Source organism: Olea europaea, chromosome 1 (genome assembly GCF_002742605.1).
Source record: "Olea europaea var. sylvestris chromosome 1, O_europaea_v1, whole genome shotgun sequence".
Classification (NCBI taxonomy): Eukaryota; Viridiplantae; Streptophyta; class Magnoliopsida; order Lamiales; family Oleaceae; genus Olea; species Olea europaea.
This window is the reverse complement of record NC_036237.1, coordinates 7,531,728-7,551,916: the sequence shown is the minus strand read 5'-3', so window position 1 is coordinate 7,551,916 and position 20,189 is coordinate 7,531,728. Positions and strand designations below refer to the sequence as shown.

The 20,189-nt window shown below is 31.9% G+C and overlaps 1 protein-coding gene across 6 annotated transcripts; it reads left to right on the top strand.

The window, feature by feature from the left end:
* The first annotated feature begins 3,465 nt into the window (after positions 1-3,465).
* On the top strand, positions 3,466-19,880 carry LOC111393013 (MADS-box protein AGL42-like). 6 transcript variants are annotated; one of them, XM_023018435.1, is made up of 10 exons: positions 3,466-3,754; positions 3,894-4,103; positions 4,219-4,265; positions 4,347-4,531; positions 7,778-7,862; positions 11,515-11,576; positions 11,670-11,769; positions 11,853-11,894; positions 18,802-18,843; positions 19,569-19,880. In XM_023018435.1, the coding sequence occupies exons 4-10, from the start codon at positions 4,350-4,352 to the stop codon at positions 19,689-19,691; spliced, it is 636 nt and encodes a 211-aa protein (XP_022874203.1). In that variant the 5' UTR covers positions 3,466-3,754; positions 3,894-4,103; positions 4,219-4,265; positions 4,347-4,349; the 3' UTR covers positions 19,692-19,880. The 6 variants fall into 6 exon arrangements, with proteins under 6 accessions (XP_022874203.1, XP_022874184.1, XP_022874190.1 ...); XM_023018416.1 differs by having other exon boundaries at positions 4,207-4,265; XM_023018422.1 differs by having other exon boundaries at positions 3,466-3,828; positions 4,207-4,265.
* Positions 19,881-20,189: the final 309 nt, after the last annotated feature.

Sequence of the window (20,189 nt, the reverse complement as noted above, 5' to 3'; positions counted from 1 at the left end):
AAAAAAAAAAAAAAAAAAAAAAAAAAAAAGATAAAGCAAACTTGGTAGGCGGTGGAGTAATATATATTAACCAAACTCATACAAATCCAAAAACATTTTAAAACATATACAAACATACGCAGAGAGAAACAGAAACAGGGACAAAGAAAGAGAAGAGGGAAAATAGAAAGGTAAAAAAAGGGTAGAAGAAGAAGAAAAAAATAGAAATTTTTTGCTAGCGTGTTAGGAATTAAGTGGACTACATTATTAGGCTTGAATTTCTTAATTTTGAAAGGTAAGTAAAAAGTTATTTATTGTCAAGTTGTGTTTGATTTTATAGTTGTTAAATTGTTGGATTAAATTCAACTTTATTGAAGGGATTAAGTATAATAAATTATGAAATTGAGTAAGTTGAAAGAAAAACTACTTTTAATGATTAAAGAGACTTTAGAAATTGCTTAAACGCGAAATGATTAAGTTTGAGTATCGCCTATTTAATTATTGAAATTACTTAAAATAATTAACTGTTGATTTAAAAACTATATCATATTCTAGGCGGTGATACGGATATCAGGACAACTTACCAATCGGGTTGATTTTGCAAACATAGTACTACTGTGAGTAGAAAAATATAAATATTTTTAAAGTATTTATAAATTAAGTATATTGTTAAAATATGTGTAATTATATGAAATTATGTGATCGAATTACATGATTATTATGAAAATCTCATTTATTATAATACATGTGAAATTTGAAGGATTATTTATTGTACATTTGTGACTTAGTATATGAGACATGTGATATTAAGATTTGTTTGTTATGTGAGAGATGATGTTGAGATCGATCAGAAAAGTACCCGTAATTATATATTTCTTTTAGTTCACAGAGGGGCTCTGGCCGTGTTCTATACTACACTAAGGGGTCGGCTGGGGATGAAGGGGTCGTGACCATGTATAAATAGTTCACTGAGAGGTCTTGACCGTATTCTAAAATTGATTATCAGAGGTCTTGAGACCCGCCTTCGTTCACGGAGGGGTAAAGGCTCATGGCGAAAGTTCTTAGTTCGATGGGCGAATTATAGATTTTAATCAGAGGGTACATTTTTGGTGGATTTTTTAGTATGTTTGATGTGATGAGATTAGAGCGTGGTTATCAGTTGATATTTATATCATGATTTTAAGATGATATTTTACGACCTTATGTGAATATTTAACTTTTGGTTATAATTACATGATACTATCTTGTGAATTATTAAATGATATGAACTCGATTTTCGATAAAAATGTAAAAATGAAAAAGTATAATTATTTTCAAATTTCTCCACTCACTGAGCTATCAACTCATATATTTTCCCTTAATTTTTCTACAAGTGGAAATTGATTCTTTTTAGTTGAAAGAGCCTAATGATTTCCAAATAAGAACCACACGACATGTTGAATATTATAACTCATATTGATGAAGCACGAAGTAAATATTTTGGACCCATCGCATTGTATTTTACATAAACATTTGATTTTGTTACATTTTTTTAAATAACTCATAGTTAGCCTTTGTGATAGTTTTGACATCTAATCAGCATCTATCATCGACACACGTCACATTTCAAATCCACTAGGATGGTTCGGGACGGATCGTATCATGTAATGGAGTCACAAAGGACCAATTAGGCGTTTAACCTTTTTCCTTGCATTGCTGTCCATAACTTTTTAAATTTGTACTATATATTTGACTATTTGTCATTAACGAGGTTCATGCACATCACATCTCCATTATATGACCGACATTATGGGCTATGTTGGAGCCTTTGGGCGGACCGTACCGAACCTCCACCCAAGTGGCCCGGATTAACCCAACACCCTGACACCTTTGTTGGAACTAGTTCGTAAATATTTAAATAACGACATGGTATAGAGCAGGGGTGGACCCACATGGGTCAGATGACCACACAAAATTTTGGATTTTATTTTTTTTTTTTCAAAAAATGGTTTTTTAAACTCGTTTTCGACCCACTTTAATACATACCAAATGAAAACGAAATATTGCATTCTTAATATTATTTTTAAGCATCATGGCCTAATTTTTCGCTTTTTAATGGTGTGTGAAATGATCGATCATAGCAAAAGATACGATGTATTAAACTTTTGACCCCACAACCCAAATGGCTGGGTCCGCCCCTGGTATAGAGACAGGAAATAGAAGGATATGATTTTCTAAATTACTCGAATAATTTTTAGTTTAACAAGTTAAAACCAAAACACAAAATTGGAGTAGTTAAGAGTGTTACCAAATTATTGTGCCTTTAAACCAGCGTGACACTGATAGCCTAAATGGAAAGCTTGAAAATTTTAAACTGAAATCAGTATTGAAACATAACATTTAAATCTGCATGAGAAAAATAAATTAGCTTAAAAATTTAAGCTTTACTGAGTCATCATGCCCACATCAGCTTCATAATCCTTTACTCCTATTTAGTCACTGTATGTCTCACTTTAAATCAAAACTTTTTAATTCTCGTACTAATTTTCAATCACACAATAAAATATTTTGCACGTACATTCAAAATTTTTTCCTACTTTTTAATTACTCATTCTCCAAAAAATCACTATTTAAAACATCTTTTTTTTAAATAATGACCATCAAACGGAAACTTATATTGTAAAGGCGATGAATTTTCTGGATACGATTCATTTATGCGAATTCTTTTAGCAATTCATTAAAACATTGGAGGCGCTTTAAAGATTAGGATGAAATTCTTTAAGTCAGCCAATTAAGGCCCTGTTTGAGCCGTATTCTTTCAAAAAAATACATTCTTAAACAGTGATTGAACATCATTTAAATCATATATTTTTAATAAAAAAATAATATTACACGTAAATTAAAAATATTTCCTCATTTTTAACTACATATTTTCCATTAATATACTATTCTAATATACATTCCTTCAAAATAATGTGGCAGAATAACGTGGCTCAAACACACTAAATTGGAAACTGCGTGACATTGATTTTCTAGAATTCTCATTAGCCTTTCATAAAAATGATTTTTTTTTAAAGAGCAACTAAACCTTGACATACATTAATTCTGTATCGTTAGAACATTTATTACATCATATGTTTGGTTAGCTACTATTTGACAATTATTATAATGAAAAATTTGGGTAAAATATATTTTGGAATAATAGTTTTTGAAAGAACGTGTGGTTTAAAAAAAAATTATTTACATATAATATTAATTTATTGTATTAAAATTTATTAAAATTTTAAAAGGAAGAAAACAAGGAGTTATTTTTGACTTCATAAGAACGTTAGCCACATGACAAGCCCCGTTCCTGACTAAGTTGGAATAAGGTGTCAGCATTTAATTCGTGTACCCATCACACCATCGTACGATGATGTTGACGTAGAACTAAAAAAAGTTACTGCCCAATTCTCATTAATATAAGCTTTTAATAGTGCGTCTGGAAAGCATTTCTACATTAGCAAATAGTTTCCATTTTTTATCATATTCTAAAACTAGTTAAAAATATGGTATATTTTTCTTTTTCTTTTTGATTTGGGCGTCTACATATTGTTCCTTTTATGTGGTCTGAACAGAGTTGACACACAAACAAGAGCACAACAGACCTTGATTGATAACTTGATAAGGAAATGTTGGGTTCTGAGGTCTGAAAATAAAGAGATTTATGCATCAATAAGGAACAAATTCTGCCTCTTTTCTGCTTAGATATTTCTGGGCATTCGGAATTTCAGATTCTTATCTTTTGTAACATATTGTAAACTCCTTACTCCTTTTATCCTTTCTAAATCTGTTTTTCCAGCCCCAGGGTTGATGTTCTTCAGAATATAGGTACATTGCAGTCATTTTCTTCTTTTATATTCTTGGTATTTATTGTTTTTTATTTTATTTTGCAGGAATCTTGCCTTTTTTATCTGCAAAATTTTCCGTACTGGCTAGGGTTTCTGGATTAGTTCACTTTTCTTGTTGGATTTGACTAGCAGCTGAATTTTTGGCATGGAAATTTGTTAGAGTTTTGGGGGGCTTCTGATTTTTCTTACACAAATTTGAATCCAAAATTCCCTTCCCGTATGTGAAATTCTCCTGGAAACAAAATGGTGCAAAAGGTTTCAGATAGTGAACACAAAATTTATTAGAAATTAGCATTAGTTTGTTGTTGATGTAATTATATTTAAGAAGCCCCCTTAATTTCTCATTTCTTGTTTGAAGTTTTTTTGACAGATCATAAAATTTTCTCCTAAGCCGCTGAGCACAAGAGCTACTTCCTGGTAATTTTTGATGTCATTTCATGGTGATTATTTCTAATCAGGGTTTCACTTATTCTACAAAATTTTTTCGTTGTTTTGCAGAAAATGGTGAGAGGAAAGATTCAAATGAAGCGAATTGAAAACGAATCGAGCAGGCAGGTTACCTTCTCAAAACGCAGAAATGGGCTGTTAAAGAAAGCTTATGAGTTATCAGTACTTTGTGATGCTGAAGTAGCTCTGATTATTTTCTCACAGAAAGGAAGACTTTTTCAGTTCTCAAGCTCCAAGTACGTTTTTATCTCTTCTCAATGCAGTTTTCTCATTTTTACTGCACACATCCCGTTAATTTCAAGTTCACATTTCATTACATAAAATTATACTTGGTCCAATGTGTATGTTTGTTCTATCTGCTTTGTTATTATTATATTTGCCTATTTATAAGGTATGGGATTGGTGTACTTTGAGAGATTTCCAGTACCATGTTAACAGCATCTCAAAGTACTCCTCCTCAAACTTGCCTGCATCAATCTGACTTTTTAATGATTTAATATATGAAGGTTGCTTGATTTGGTCGAACTAAAATTTTATTTGGAAACCGACTTAGTTTGTGGTCGTAAAATTGCCAAGTTTTCAAAAACCTTAGGAATCTCCATTTGTGTAGTCTTTTAGTGTACTTATTTGTTCGTTTCTACTTTCATCACGTCTGATTGTTGAAAGAAAGGAAAAAAATCTGTCAAATTTAAAATATTTTGACCCATGTATGCTTGTTGTTCCTTTAATGAACAATAATTGTTTTCGACTAGAAGAAAACTTGTGTATATTGTATAAACTTCTCTAATCTTGATTTGGATTTTGTTCTCCCTGAGGCTATTTTTCTCGTTAAATATTAGCTACTTTGATTATTGGATTTAGAAGTCCACTTAAAGGTACTATGTCTTTCTTCCTTGGCTTGCGAGAAGCTGGATGAAATTAAAAGACAACCATCAATCACAACACCAAAATAATTAGATTCCCTCAAACGCTAACTTCCTTGCATGATCATCGCATTATTCAACACTCTAACTAGAGGTGCATATTATTAGTAGCATACTAAATCAAATGCGCCATTGATTCTCCGACTTGGGATCTGAAACCCTCCATATATAAGCTTAGAATCCATTAGTCCAATTGCTTAATATGTAACTTTAGTTAAATTCATGAGTGGAATTTAGTTTTATTTCTTGCACATGTAACTTTAAGAAGCTATCTAAGGTACTAATTGAAGGAAACATACTGTTGGTGAACTTAAGTGTTGAATCTTTGAGTAATCAAAACAACAATTGGGACGAATTTTGAAATAAGAAACATTGTATTAACAAATTGTAAATTAATTTGTCTGTAATGAAGATATAGGGGATATGAACTCCAGAAATCCCTCCTCCCTCTTGCTTTTGTGAAGAATTGCTACTTTAAGACTACAATATGATAAAAACGGGCGAGCCATGTATCTATTTTAGGTCTTAGTTCCAGCAGAATATGCTAACCTCTAAATTTCATTTTGTAGAGGGAAAGTGCTTATTGGAAGTAAAATTTTATTTTGAAGATTAAATTTAAATAAAATAAGTGTACTCTCTTATTATCTCTTTGAAGTCAATAGCCAAATTTTACCATAAAAATTTGACTTCCTCCGCTCGTGTTCTTTTCACTCTCAGCAATAGATGCAAAAAAGTTGCTAGTGAATAACCTTAAATCATTTAAAGACATATATAAATTTTCGTGGAATAGGTCTATTTTACTAGCAAAAAAGAGTTTAATTTCTATATTAAGTCTACATGCATGCATATGCGCCTGAAACCAGCAACATTAACAATGCATATCAGTACAATCATAAATCATTTTTTGGAAACAAAAGTTGGTTAAAAAATTAATAAATATTGTATGTCCCATGTGATTACTCGAAACTAGATGAACCAAAAAAAGCATAGCAAGAATAAGGAATGTTCTTTGCTTCTAGTAGCCTGTCATCTTGGCATTTCTTACCCCTTTTAAACCAAAAATCTTTCCTTTCCAAAAGGAACTCAAAAAATGGGTATATTTTCATCTTTTTGTGCTACTAAACTAATCCCTGACATGGAGAATTCATGTTTTGCTAACTTCCCTTTCTCCTACAGTGAAACCGGGAGCGAAGGAATAAATAGTGGTAACTTTGAAAGCTAAACTAACTTTTGTGCGTGTGGTTTTTTCCCCTAGTTAAATTAAGAGTTTACGCGTAAAATCTTGACGTTCACTTTATTTTCATTTTTCTTCTTAATTTCACTTTGTTTGAGATAAATATTCTTTTCAAAAATTTCCAATATGTTCAAAAACCTATGATGAGCTGCTAGCTATAAAAAATACTCATGTAGAGGGCGTTTGGGATTGATTTTCACCCAAAAAAAATTGATTTTTTTATCGTTATTTCACTATTACAGTCGTAAAGGTTGACTTCTTTTTTCACAGGTGGCCTCTACTTTTCTCCTAACGGTCAAAAAATCAATTCTCAAAATTGCTCCCAGATGGGGCCATAATATTTAAAACTTACATAACAGCAATGTTTGTTTCCTCTTTTTCTTTTATTTATTTCTGTTGGAATTCCCTACTAACGAGGGAAAATTGTTTGCATTTTGTGTCCTAGTCCCTACGTAGCTTAGTCCAACATAGAATACTATATGTGAAAGTAAGTGAAGTACTAGACAATGGAATGCCTGGATAAAATAAGTGCCAAGAATAATAGTTTCCTAGAAAATGGGAGACAAGAGAAGACAGGATTGTTTTTCCATATTTCTCAAATTATTCATTACTATGAGCCTTGATTCTATGTCCCTGAGTCTATTCGGATATGATGTATATTGATGCAAATTTTCACATGGAAGATAATTTTTAACTTTTATGACAAGTGATTTTTCTTAGGTATTAGAGTTTGTTTCATGTTCTTTATTATTGTTAATTTCTATTTATTATTTTTTTCTTGAGATTTTGCAAAGGAGAACCTGATGGTTAAGTTGGGAATAGGCCTAGATTACCAAGTTTTGTTGAATTTGATTCAATAATGTCTTGATCCATGCAAGTATCTCTTATATTGTATCCTTTTCTAGTTGCAAAGTAATATCTTTACTTATCATGTATAATATTGGACACAATTTAATTGTGAACTTTACAATGTTTTAGTATCTTCTATTTCTTATTATATTCTAGTACTCTACAACCGCCTTGGTAAATAAACAACGTAGAAACGAGAAATTTTTTGACTATTGCTAGTTTCTATATTTTGAAACAAATATCTTTGGGATTCATAATTCATATAGAATCTACCTAAAGACTGTAATAAACTTTTGAAACCTCGATATATGTTTACATTAGTTGATGAGAAAATTGAAGTCTGATTAGTATGGTTTATCACTCTCTTTGCATCCCAAGTTGGAATTATGAGCTCTCTCTTTCTCTCTCTCTCCCCCTTTTTTCTCCTTTTATGTTTTTCTAGCTGAGAAACCCTTTTTTTTATGGTCAATGTTCAGCATGGAAAATACAATAGAGAAATACCTTGAGCATGCAAAAGAAAAGGAGACCACGACTAACAACACTGAAGTTCGACATGTGCAGGTCAGAAATATTTAATTTTGTTGAAATATCTCCATGGTTTATTAGCTATTACTTGTACTAATTAGTTTTACATTATACAAATTACAACATTAACAATATGTTGCCTTTTATTGGAAGTACTGGTAACAATGAAGAAAAAATTTAAATAAAATATATTATTTTCTAATGGTTTTAGTTTTTGAGACGAAAAATATCAACATAGTATTAGAGTAGGTAGAAGTCATGAGATGAATAATGAAAATCTTGCACGTATCACATAATTGATAACTGAACTTGATTTATACGTGAGAGAGTGGGCTCAACAGTAAGTTTAAATATATAAAATATCTCTCTTCTTTAAGAGACTTGACATGAACTGTTCAACATATTACAGTAGGTCCAAGATCAACTCTTATCACTGCACCTTATAAAAACTGTACACAAATCAAACCTTGCGAGTGAGGAGAGGTTATTGAAGACAATCTAAGTAACAGCTTAAATTATAATATAAAGTGGTTCAACAGAAGTTGATCAACTCTATTCGTTATCCATTTATAGATATTATGGATATGTCAGGATAGGAGTTGTTCATTACACAGAGTTTTCTTCTCTATTGAAGGTGTTAAGGTAGGTCGTGAAATATGATTGATGAGATAGAGAGAATCTCTAGCTTATCTCAAAGTCATGTTGTTTCGAATTATATGTGACTATGCAAACAAGGGACATTATGGAAAGTCATGATCTTTTAATAGGGTGCCATGTTGACCATTAAATATGAAAATGTGTGATCTGATTGTCCACATTAATTTATGTCAAAAGATGTAGTCATTTCAAAAAGATACTTGAAAATCTATAAACAGGGATCCCTAAATCTGTATTTTCTACTCGAAATTAATTTCTTATAATTGATTTCTAATTATTTCATTCTCCAAATTATATCAATATAATTCCAAATTATTTTCAAGTTTTGTATTGGATATGTAGTATTTGATATCTTCCATTCTAGAATAGTATAGTCATGCATTAGTTCGTCGACAAAATTAATATTATGCTATATTAGTTCTGGAAGAAGTGTTGTAGCTTGGAGGGACAAACGTCCACTTGATCCTGATTGCAGGGGATGAAATCTGTCTTAAGATATTTGCAATAGCATACATCGTTTTTCATTCCATCTCCTCCTATTTTCTACATTTCAATAAGTCACGATTTGAATGTAATTTTATACACGTATCTTGGTTTTGATAATTCGAAACTATATCTGATATTTTGTACCATTAAATCTCAATTTTATCATATTTTCATGCATGTGCTTTTGGTAAAAAATTTATAATTATGCATCATTTTTTCAACATAAACAACACGAAGTAGGAGAGAGCCAACATGCATATCTAAGCACCTCTTCATATGTATCTATGTTGTTTTCAATTGTCATAATGGTGTAATGCTTGCCATTCCCGATAATCATTAGTCATTTTATTCTTGTACTTATTTGATATCTTGATGCATGCCCTTCCATTATTGCTTTGGCATCCTCTACGTGCAATTTTGGGTTTTCTTTATGTATACCTGTTTGAGGATTGGTGATTTTGAAGTTGATTGGGGCTTGTTAGTCTTTTAAGCCTTGTGGATCGCTAAATTCTCATTGGGTCTTGATATATTTTTGTTTAGGTTGTTTTATACTGGCCGAATTACATGGAAGAAAATCCGAGTTGCATTTTCCACCAAGTTGATTTCCATTAAATCTTTGTCTTTAGCCACTTCGTGTGGCTGATTTCTGTTAGGCCAGTCTTTTTATCAACTTTGAGTGAAGTATTGGTATAACCCATGGATCTTTATACTCTACAATTAACATAGTCTATCATGGGACAATTTATACTTGCTAGATCTAGTTATAAAATTTTTCTCGAGGATTTGATTTTGGCCTTGCTTTCTCTACTTGTTGGATATTTCCCTCAAGTCGCGGTGATTGGTCATGTCATACTCGTGGATGATTATTTTCTTCTGCACCAACCTCTGATTATTTGGTTATCATCGTCAGTAAGCAATGTCCACAAGTATAGAGCATCCTTTTGGCCATGTTAGAGACAATATGCTTGGATCATTATAGTTTTCAAACTCAATTTGAATTTTACCAACACCATATTGGATCTGAGGGGTATTAAATATATCAAAGATCGCCATGATATTGTTCATGATATATCGAAAGTTTGCCATAATATTGTTGCTTGGTAGTTTATTTGTATAATTAGCTATGATCTTCCGTTTCTAGTTAAATGTAATCCTATTTATAGGGTATTTTCTTTGTAATGAAGGTTAAAATTGATAATAGGAAATTTTTGTAACGAAGCATAAATTTAGCTTTTTTTGAGGAAAAAGTTGATTATAGGAATTTCTTGTCTGAATAGTGTCGAGAGACGTAGGAAAGGTTGTTTAGGGTTCAATAATACTATAGAATGTAATGGGGAAGGTCTATCACTATAGTGTTAATGAGATTGGCTAATAAATAGAGTAAAAATAATGTATATGTTAAATGATAATCAGCATAGAACGAATTGTGCTACTATTAACATGGTTGATTATAGAAATTTCTTGCCTAAATTGTGCCGAGAGAAGAGGGAAAGATTATTTAGGGTTCAATAACACTATAAATATAATAGGGAAGGTTTATCACTAAAGTGTTAATGAGATTGCCTAATAAATGGAGTATAAATAATATATGTGTTCAAGGAAGATGAAAATGATACTCAGCATAGAAATAATTATTTTATTGTTAACAAGGTTGATGTTTTAAGATGAAAATATAAAATTAATTTGGTATTAGAGCCTAACAAGCTGAAACGAGCAATTTTATATTTTTAAATATCAAACAAGTAATCAAATATCTAGATTGACGTTCTCAAATCATTCATCATTGTATGAGCGTATCTTAAGGTTTTAAATACTTTCCTTAACAAGATTGACTTTGTAAGGAACCCTAAATAGTATGCATGCCCACATGTTTGTTCATCAACATCAATCGATACTAATTGAACTTTTAACGAGAAGGTTACATACTCTAGATAAGAGATGGTTCGTACTTCTATTGATTCTTTTGATTGCGATTTGGCGCTTTGAACTTTCTATAAATTCTTTTGAGTGATTTCCACTTCCAAGTTCGGCATGGAATGTATATTTAGAATCCTTTCCATTTAGCTGCCATTTAATCCACCTCTCATACATTGAAGTGCAGCATTGTTCTATTACAAAAACCAAAACCACGACAGCTCTGATAAACACTATCATTACTCAAGAGTCAAGACTGAAACAAACTGTTAAATTATGATTTCTGGTAAATCACAATTTGACTTGATGAAGGGGTTTTATCTTATCAAATAGGATTCTTAATTTGAAATTCTATAAATTTGATAAGATAGATTTCGAGGACTTTGTGAGCGTTATGAAAAGTAAATTATGAAAGAATTTTTTGGGTTTTGGATTGAGAGATGTGGACAAAATGACGAGAGCAAGTATTTGAAATTTTGATTAGATAATCAGTTTTCTGTCTCTCTTGTAGATACAAGTGATTTTTCTAAAAATACACAAATTTCTATTTTCTCTTCTTCATTTTCTTTTGATTTTCACCCTGTTGTTTTGACCAAAATTTCATATGTTGCTTCCTCTGATTCCATTGCAGCATTTGAAGAATGAAGAAGCATTCATGACAAAGAAGATAGAGCTCCTTGAAAGCTCCAAAAGGTTCTTGTCTTGTTATATTTATTCTCATTTTAATTTTTTGAAAAATCTCCTCGAATGCTTGAGTTTTTGTGGATAAATGTATCTGAATTTCAGGAAGCTTTTAGGGCAGGGCTTGGGTACATGTTCAGTTGAAGAACTGCAAGATATTGACAGCCAGCTAGAAAAAAGCCTAAAAAACATACGAGCAAGAAAGGTATTATGGTTGAACTCGCTGTTAGAACTGAGATTTTACTCGAATTGTTAATAATAATAACATCATCGTTCTTTCAAATCCAGGCTGAATTATACAAGGAGGATATAGAAAAATTAAAAGCAAAGGTATCATCGTGCATGATCTCTAAGAAATGGCATTCCTTATTTTTTGTAAGAACATCTCCAAGACACTATTAAATACGAGATTCTCTCTATTTTAAAGAGTTAATATTTAAAAAAAAAAACTTCAAAAGATTTTATTTTACCTTTTTAAAATGGAATAGTTGAAGAGCCAAACTCACTCTCTCTTCTTATTTTATGATAATTGTATTTAATGAGTTACAGCTTTTAATAATCTACTTCTTAAATTATTCAAATTGTATTTAATTGATTGATCATTGAAAAGTTCGAGGAGCATCCAAGAATTAACAAAAACTCATAAAACCACAATAACAACAGTAAGTAAAGTGCAGAAAATAAGAAAATCAACATAGAGATTTTTCAGCCGAAGCCCCAGAGATTTGGCGACCACTTCTAATGCCTAATCCCCTGTTGAACATCCATTAAAATGGATAAAACTCGGTTGCACTATAAAGCCCCCAAAACAGGTAGCAAGTTTACAAGAATTGTTCCATAAATTACAAAGAAATAAGTCAGAGATACTTATCTCACGAAGAACAACAATAGCCAACCACTATTCCACAAGGAATTAAATTGGATCACAAAGATCTCACTAAAAACCTAACTGCCCTCTCTCGAATCACTAAGAATCAGGTGCATATCACACAGCAAGTCACGTTCCACCACGGAACCCACAAAAACTAGATCACTAAGATCTTACAAGAAATCGGGCAGATCACTTGAATCATACAGATTCAACCTAACCGAAGCTAGAGTAGCACAACAACTATTTGTATCTAGAGTATTTCTTGGTGTTTGCAGGTTTCATTTTCAAAAAAACCACTCAAAAACAAACCCTAAACCATGAAGAAGAAAGGTTCTTTTCTTCTTCTAAGAGAGAAAACCAGAGAGTCGGCTGAAAACTAAGAAGAAGTCTCTCAAACGTCTTGTGTCCAAAAGAGGAGTCACGAGACTTTATGGATGGAAGGATCTAGAATTCAATTGGACGGCCTCCAAGTCACCACGTGTCAAGATCTTGTTAAGAGCTTCCACTAATTAAGTTATCATTGTAAAAACACATTTTTCTCTATTTTGGAAGCACACTTCTTCAAGTCATAGTTTAGCAGTTCGAATCTCAACAATCTCCACTTTGCTTCCAAAATTTTTAAGGCTATAGTGTAGCCAGGAGCTTCACCGACATTTCTAATGTCATTTGCTCTATTGTACTTGTACAATCAATGAAAAGAATCAATAGATAACATCTTTAAACAGTTTTGAAACTTATTTAAAGGTATCACCTTAGTTCCCATATTTGATGGATCATACAAAGTAAGTATTTTATTAATTTTCAACAACCCTTTAAAACTAACATCCTTTGTAAAATGATATTTTACATCAACATCTTTTGTTCTATCATGGAACATGGGATGTTTACTCAAATGGATTGCACTTTGATTGTTAGAATACAATATTGTATAGTATTTACAAAACCAAGTTCATTCAACAAACTATGCAACCATATGCCTTCTTTAATGGCATCAGTGGCTGCAATACATTAAGCCTCCGTGGAAGATAAAGCAACAATTTTTTGTAACTGAGATTTCCAACTTATCACAGTACCACATAAAGTGTAAAAATACGAGGAAGTTGATTTTCTATTGTCTCTATTTTCAGCAAAATCAGAATCTATATGACCCTTTAAAATTATCCCCTTTTTGTCCATTTTAAACATCAATCCTAAGTTAGACGAACTTTTTAAGTATCTCAATAACCACTTCAATGCTTCCCAATGAAATTCACCACGATTTCTCATAAATCTACTCAAAACATTAATACTAAAAGCCAAATCAAGTATGGTGCAAATCATTATGTACATGATTGAACCAATAGCATTAGTATAAGGTATTTTAGGCATCCTTTCAAGTTCATCTTCAGTTTTTGGACACAAATAAGATGTTGATATAAAATGATTAGCAAGGGGTAAAGTCACATGTTTACAATCAAACATATTAAACTTCTTAAGGATCCTATTCACACTCTTGTTGACTTAAGAACAAACAACCAGATTTCTCATCTCCTATAATTTGTATGCCAAGTATTTTCTTAGCAGAACCAAGATCCTTCATATCAAATTCTAATTTTAATTTGTGTTTGATATCATCAGTTTCAGATTTATTGGCACTAGCAAGAAGCATATCATCAACATAAAGCACAAGATACAAAGAATATTTACCTCCACATCCTTTACAATAAAGATATGTATCATAATTGCTTCTACTAAACCCAAGCTTCAAGACAAATGAATTGAATCTTTTATACCATTGTCTTGGAGTTTGTTGTAGGCCATACAAAGATTTTTTCAACAAACATACAGTTTTTTTAGGATTTCCTATAATAAATCTTCAAGGTTGTTTCATGTAGATCACTTTATTTAATTCACTATAAAGAAAAGCAGTTTTTACATCTAGTTGATCAAGTTTCTATCTAACTTGCACAACTAAAGAAATAATGCATCTTATAGTTGTATATTTAACCACGACGGAAAAAATCTCATTATAGTCCACACCTTCCTTTTGTGTAAAACCCTTCGCAACAAGCCTAACTTTGTATCTAACATTATTAGTGCCACCCCTTCCTTGATCTTATAAATCCACTTGCAATCAACTAGCTTATTGTCCATAGGTCTATCAACCAATTTCCAAGTTTTATTTTTGTATAGGTAAGACATCCCTTCTTCCATAGCACTCAACCACCTCTTAGAATCTTTAGATTTCAAGGCTTCATAATAGGAACTAGGTTCAAATTCAGTTTCTTCTTGGTAAGTGAACAAAGACACAAAGTCATCACAATTAAACTTAACAGGTTGTCTAATTTGCCTCCTATCCTTATATCTAGTAAGCTGGTATTCATCTAGAGGTGTATTATTGTCATCATATTGCTTAGGTTCAGCCAAATCATGTTCGTTTTCATTCTGGTTAGCCTCATTAGTTGTTGTTTTGGGTGGGTGGATGGGTGGGGGGGGACAGATCTGGTATTATCAATTTTAATAGGCTCCACCTCAATTTGGACATTATTATTAGTCAAATTTCCCTGTTTTCCTTCCAAATATGACATATATGACTCATTAAAGACCATTTCCCTCCTTATAATAAACCTGTAACCTTTTTTTTCATAAATCCACAATCTATATCCTTTAATATTTTCAACATATCCCTAAAACACATATTTAAAGAATCTAGGTTCATGTTTTCCTATATTTTGATGAGCATATGCAGCACAACCAAATATTTTCAAGTAAGAATAAATTACAGGCTTTTGTGTCCACACACTTTCAGGCACATCAAAATTCAAAGCACTTGTAGGACTTTATTAATCAAATATGCAACAATTTTAATAGTTTCACCCCAAAATAATTTGGGTAATCCAGAACTCAAAAGCATGTTTATAACTTTATTCAACAAAGTCCTATTCATTCTTTCTGTAATGCCATTTTGCTAGGGTGTGTAGGTCACAGTTCTATGTCTTAGAATACCATGCAACTTGCAAAAATCATTAACTCATAATTGCAAAATTCTAATCCATTGTCTATTCTCAAAGTTTTGATTTTCAATTTGGGTTTTCCATTCTTTAAATGTGGCAAATGTTTTTCATCTTTGGTTTTCAAAAGAAATACCCAATTTTTTCTTGAGAAATCATTAATTATTAATAAGTAATACTTGTAACCAGACAATGTAAGGGTGGATGTAGGGCTCCACAAATCAGCATGTAAGTATTCTAAAATTTGCTTTGATTTATGAGTATTAGTGGAAAAATGTAATTTAACTTGTTTTCCAATCAAGTATTGTTCACATTTAGATAATTCACCAATATTTGATTTTCCAAATACACCTTTATTTTGTAAAGTCTTTAAACCTTTCACCCCAATGTGACGAAGCTTACAATGCCACAATTTTGCAAGATTAATTTCATCATCTAAAACTACTACTGAAAGACTCATAAAAGGTTTTGCATTTCGAAAGTATAAACCATATCTCTTTGGGATAGAAGTGATCAAATCACTATTCCTAAATATTTTTATGTGTCATTGACCCAATTTTTTGTTAAACTCTATGTCATTCAACATTCCTAAAGACACAAGGTTTCTTTCTAATTCAGGAACAAATCTGGCCCCTGTAGCCATTTTCCAAAAGCAATCTTATGATTCCAATACCTTTTACTTTGCAGGTCATGTTGTTTCCCATGATAACTTGGCCTCCTTTAGTTTGTTCAAAATCCAAAAAATAGTTTTTTATTATGGTACATGTGAAAAGAGCAACCTGAATCAAGAATCCATTCTTGATTTAGGTTCCTTTCAACATTTACAAGAACCAGGCCATTATCAAATTTTTGCTTATCATAGGATAAAACAGCATTACCGCATTTAACTTCTTTCCTTTCAAATCATTTTGCTTTTTGTAACAATTTTTTGCAAAGTGACCCAACTTACCACAATAATAACATTTCTTTCCCTTTGCCTTAGATTTGGATTTCATTTTGTCATTATTCTTTTTCTTATGGTCATTTTGAAATTTTCAATGAAAATTAGATTTACCAACATTTTGCCTTTTATGAAAAAAATTTCTCCATTTTGATGGTTGATAGAATCTGATTTTAATCCAAGAACCCTATTTCTTAAGGCATTTATAATGATTTCTATGGTAAGCTTATCTCTTCCATATTTTAAGGCATTCTTGAGGTCTATATGCCTATCACTAATGGAGTTTAACAAGACCACTGCCAACTGAACTTTCGATAATTTCTCATCACAGTTGGTAAGGTCTGGGTCAATTTGGTAAATCTGTCCAAATTCTCATCTAAGTCAACAGAAGGGTCCATTTTGAAAGAAAAGAATTATTTTAGCAAAAAACATTTTTTTGGAACAGTTTTTGGCTCATATTAGGCTTTCAATTTGGTCCACAACTCTTCAACAGTTTTTGTTTCACCTATAGACCTGATCGCATTGTCTGAAAGGTACCAAAAATTAGTACCCCATGTTATTTCTTCTAACTCAGTTCTTTTAGCAACAAATATTTCAGCTGGCTAAGAGTTATCTAAGGCTTTGGCACATTTTATTTGCATCAAGATAGCCCTCATTTTCTAGCTCCATATATTAAAGTCCCCCCTCCCATCATACATGTTCATTTCAAACTTAGTGGTATCATGACAAGATTCACCAAGATAGTTCACAGCACACAAGTTTGATTTCAAGAACACACAGGGACATACAGCCCCCGTTTGGTCCCCCATTATTTCCAAGTTTTAATGGTTGGAATAGTGTTTTTTTTAAATGTGTGGTTAAAAAAGAATGAAATTTTTTTTCGTATAATATTATTTTATGGAAGATTTTGTGGTTGAAAATAAGAAAGAGAAAAAGAATAAAAATGAGAATGGGGACCAAATTGGGTCACAATAAGAGTATTGCAGGCAGTCTAGGGAATCAAGGGTCAATGACCTATGCACTTGTACTATTTTCTCAAAACAGTAAACACTTGACACTAAGTATAAAATGTAGAATCACAAAGAATAGAGACATCAATTCCTAAGCCTCAACTAACTTCTTCAGCAAGACCTTCCAATTGCACTCCTACTAGTGTTGTTATCTTAGATTCCCAAAACTTCTCGAGTCTTTGGACAAAGACCAGCCACAGTAGGGTTTATTAGTACAAGGTAAATCAAGGGAAAAATTAGGAGACCTTACTGTAAAAATTAATTATAGAATGCAAGAAAGATCTCACCAATGAGTTTGATAAAACTCAATTTCCACTTGAAGCGGGTTTTAGAATCCAATCAACTCACAAGAATCAAAGACGCTCCAATAGTCCAAGATTGCTCTGATACCACTAAAAAGTTCGAGGAGCATCTAAGAATTAACAAAGACTCGTAAAACCACAATAAAAACAGTAAAAGTGTAGAAAATAAGAAAATCAATGCAGAGATTTTTCGACCGAAGCCTCAGAGGTTCGACAACCACTTCTAAGCCTAATCCCCTGTTGAGCATTAATTAAAATGGATAGAGCTCGATTGCACTATAAAGCCTCAAAAATAGGCATCAAGTTTACAAGAATTGTTCCAGAAATTACAAAAAAAAAAAAAGGTCACAGAGACTTATCTTATGAAGAACAACAATAGCCAACCACTATTCCACAAAGGAATCAAATTGGGTCACAAAGATCTCCCTAAAACCCTAATTGCTCTCTCTCGAATCATTAAGAATCAAGTGCATATTACACAGCAAGTCACGCTCCACCAAGGAACCAAAAAACTAGATCACTAAGATCTTGCAAGAAATCAGGCAGATCGCTTGAATCACACAGATTCAACCTAACTGAAGCTAGAAAAGCACAACAAACATTTGTATCTAGAGTATTTCTTGGTGTTTGTAGGTTTTATTTTCAGAAACCCACTCAAAAACAAACCCTAAACCATGAAGAAGAAAGGTTCTTCTTTGAGAGAGAAAACCAGAGAGTCGGCCGAAAACCGAGGAGTCTCTCAAACGTCTTCTGTCGAAAAGTGGAGTCACAAGACTTTATCGATGGAAGGATCTAGAACTCAATTGGAAAAACCCATTTTTCTCTATTTTGGAAGCACACTTCTTCAAGTCACAGTTCAGCAGTTCGAATCTCAACAATCATTGACATATATAAAAACAATGTAAATAAAAAGATGAGGAGAACAACAAATGTTTCTTGAAAAAAGAAAAATGAAGAGCCAAAATAGAGAGCATTATTGAGTTGCACAAAAAATATAATCTCCAAATTTATAGATGCTCTCTATTACCAAATAATGGTTTTTTTTTTTTTTAAATAGAGTCTTGGAGATGGTCTAATGTGTGTACCAGCATGTATTTTGTAACAATTTTTTTGAAAACGTATAGGAGAAGAGTCTTTTTGAAGAAAATACAAGATTGCGTGAAAAGGTAAGTCTTTCAATTCCCAAGTTTCTTTCAGTTCATGCAAATACTAGGAAAATTATATAGTTGGACTTTTGGCAGCTCCAAATTTTTCTATACTTGGATTTTGATTTAAAAGCATTGTTTTTTACATTGATTACAAGATTTTGGTTGGTGCAAAAACTGTTTATTAAAGTTTATGGTATGCATTTCCTGCCTATGGAAACATTGTTGGCCTGTTTGTGAAGGTCTCTTGTGCAGTAGTAGAGAACATTAAGGAAGAAAGCAAAGTTAGATGTTTGTTAATTACATGTCTAGTACTACCTTGTATTTCTTGCTATTATAATTTCTCAAGATATCTATTATCTAGTAGCTATAAGTTCTTTCATCTGAGAATGATAGATTTGTATTTTCTGACTTTCATAGGTTTGGCGCCTTACCTCCCCATCTGAAATCTCTTTACTTTCTATTTTAATAGACTGGTAGAGTTTCATGCTAAGCACCCAATGTGCATGCAATTTTTTTTCAAACTAAAAAGTCCATATATTTTATGCAATTTTTTTCAAACTAGAAAGTCCTTATATGTTATAACTTTGCGATTGCTTGATCAATCTTGTGTTCATTTACAGTTAATCCAAAGTTGAGTATCCAATTTAAAACTTCTTGCAGAAGGCATCAACTTTCTTTTACATTAAATTTTGTATGTGTTTTGTTTACTTTTAATAGAATTTATTCTCATATGATGCCTGCAGTGTGGAATAAAGCCGAATCAGACACAAGAAAAACAAAAAGAAAATGCTAGTTGCAGCCAAAGTACAGTGAGCTTAGATGTGGCGACTGATCTGTTTATTGGTCTACCCTTCAATCCACAATAGCCATTGACAGTCATAATTTATCAAGTTCAAAATAAATTCAGATTTCAGATGATCATTTCCAGTAAATATGTTGAAATAATTATTTATTTATTTTTAGAGATTTGAATGGCATATGATGAATAAATCAGTTGCAGTGAGTATTTGTACTAAATTCATGTTAATATATGTCGAAGTTTCAGATTTTAATTGCAATAGCAAAATATAATTTGGGCAAAAAATTGGTTCTTTCAGTTCATTTGTGTTTGTGTACTGGTTTTAGGGTTCTTCCTTTGGAAGCTTAATTAGGTTAAAAGTGGTGGGAGAAAATCAGTTAGTCCGAATAATATTGAAAATGATGCTGCCAACTGCCAAATGAATTAATTCCTCCTCCTGTACAAAATCCGATAGGAGACAATCAGGTGAGGACTTTGTTATTTGTACAGCTCGATTGACAGAAAGGATTATAGAAGAAATATGTGTTGCTAACGTGGATTTAGTTTGACTTCAAAAATAAAATGA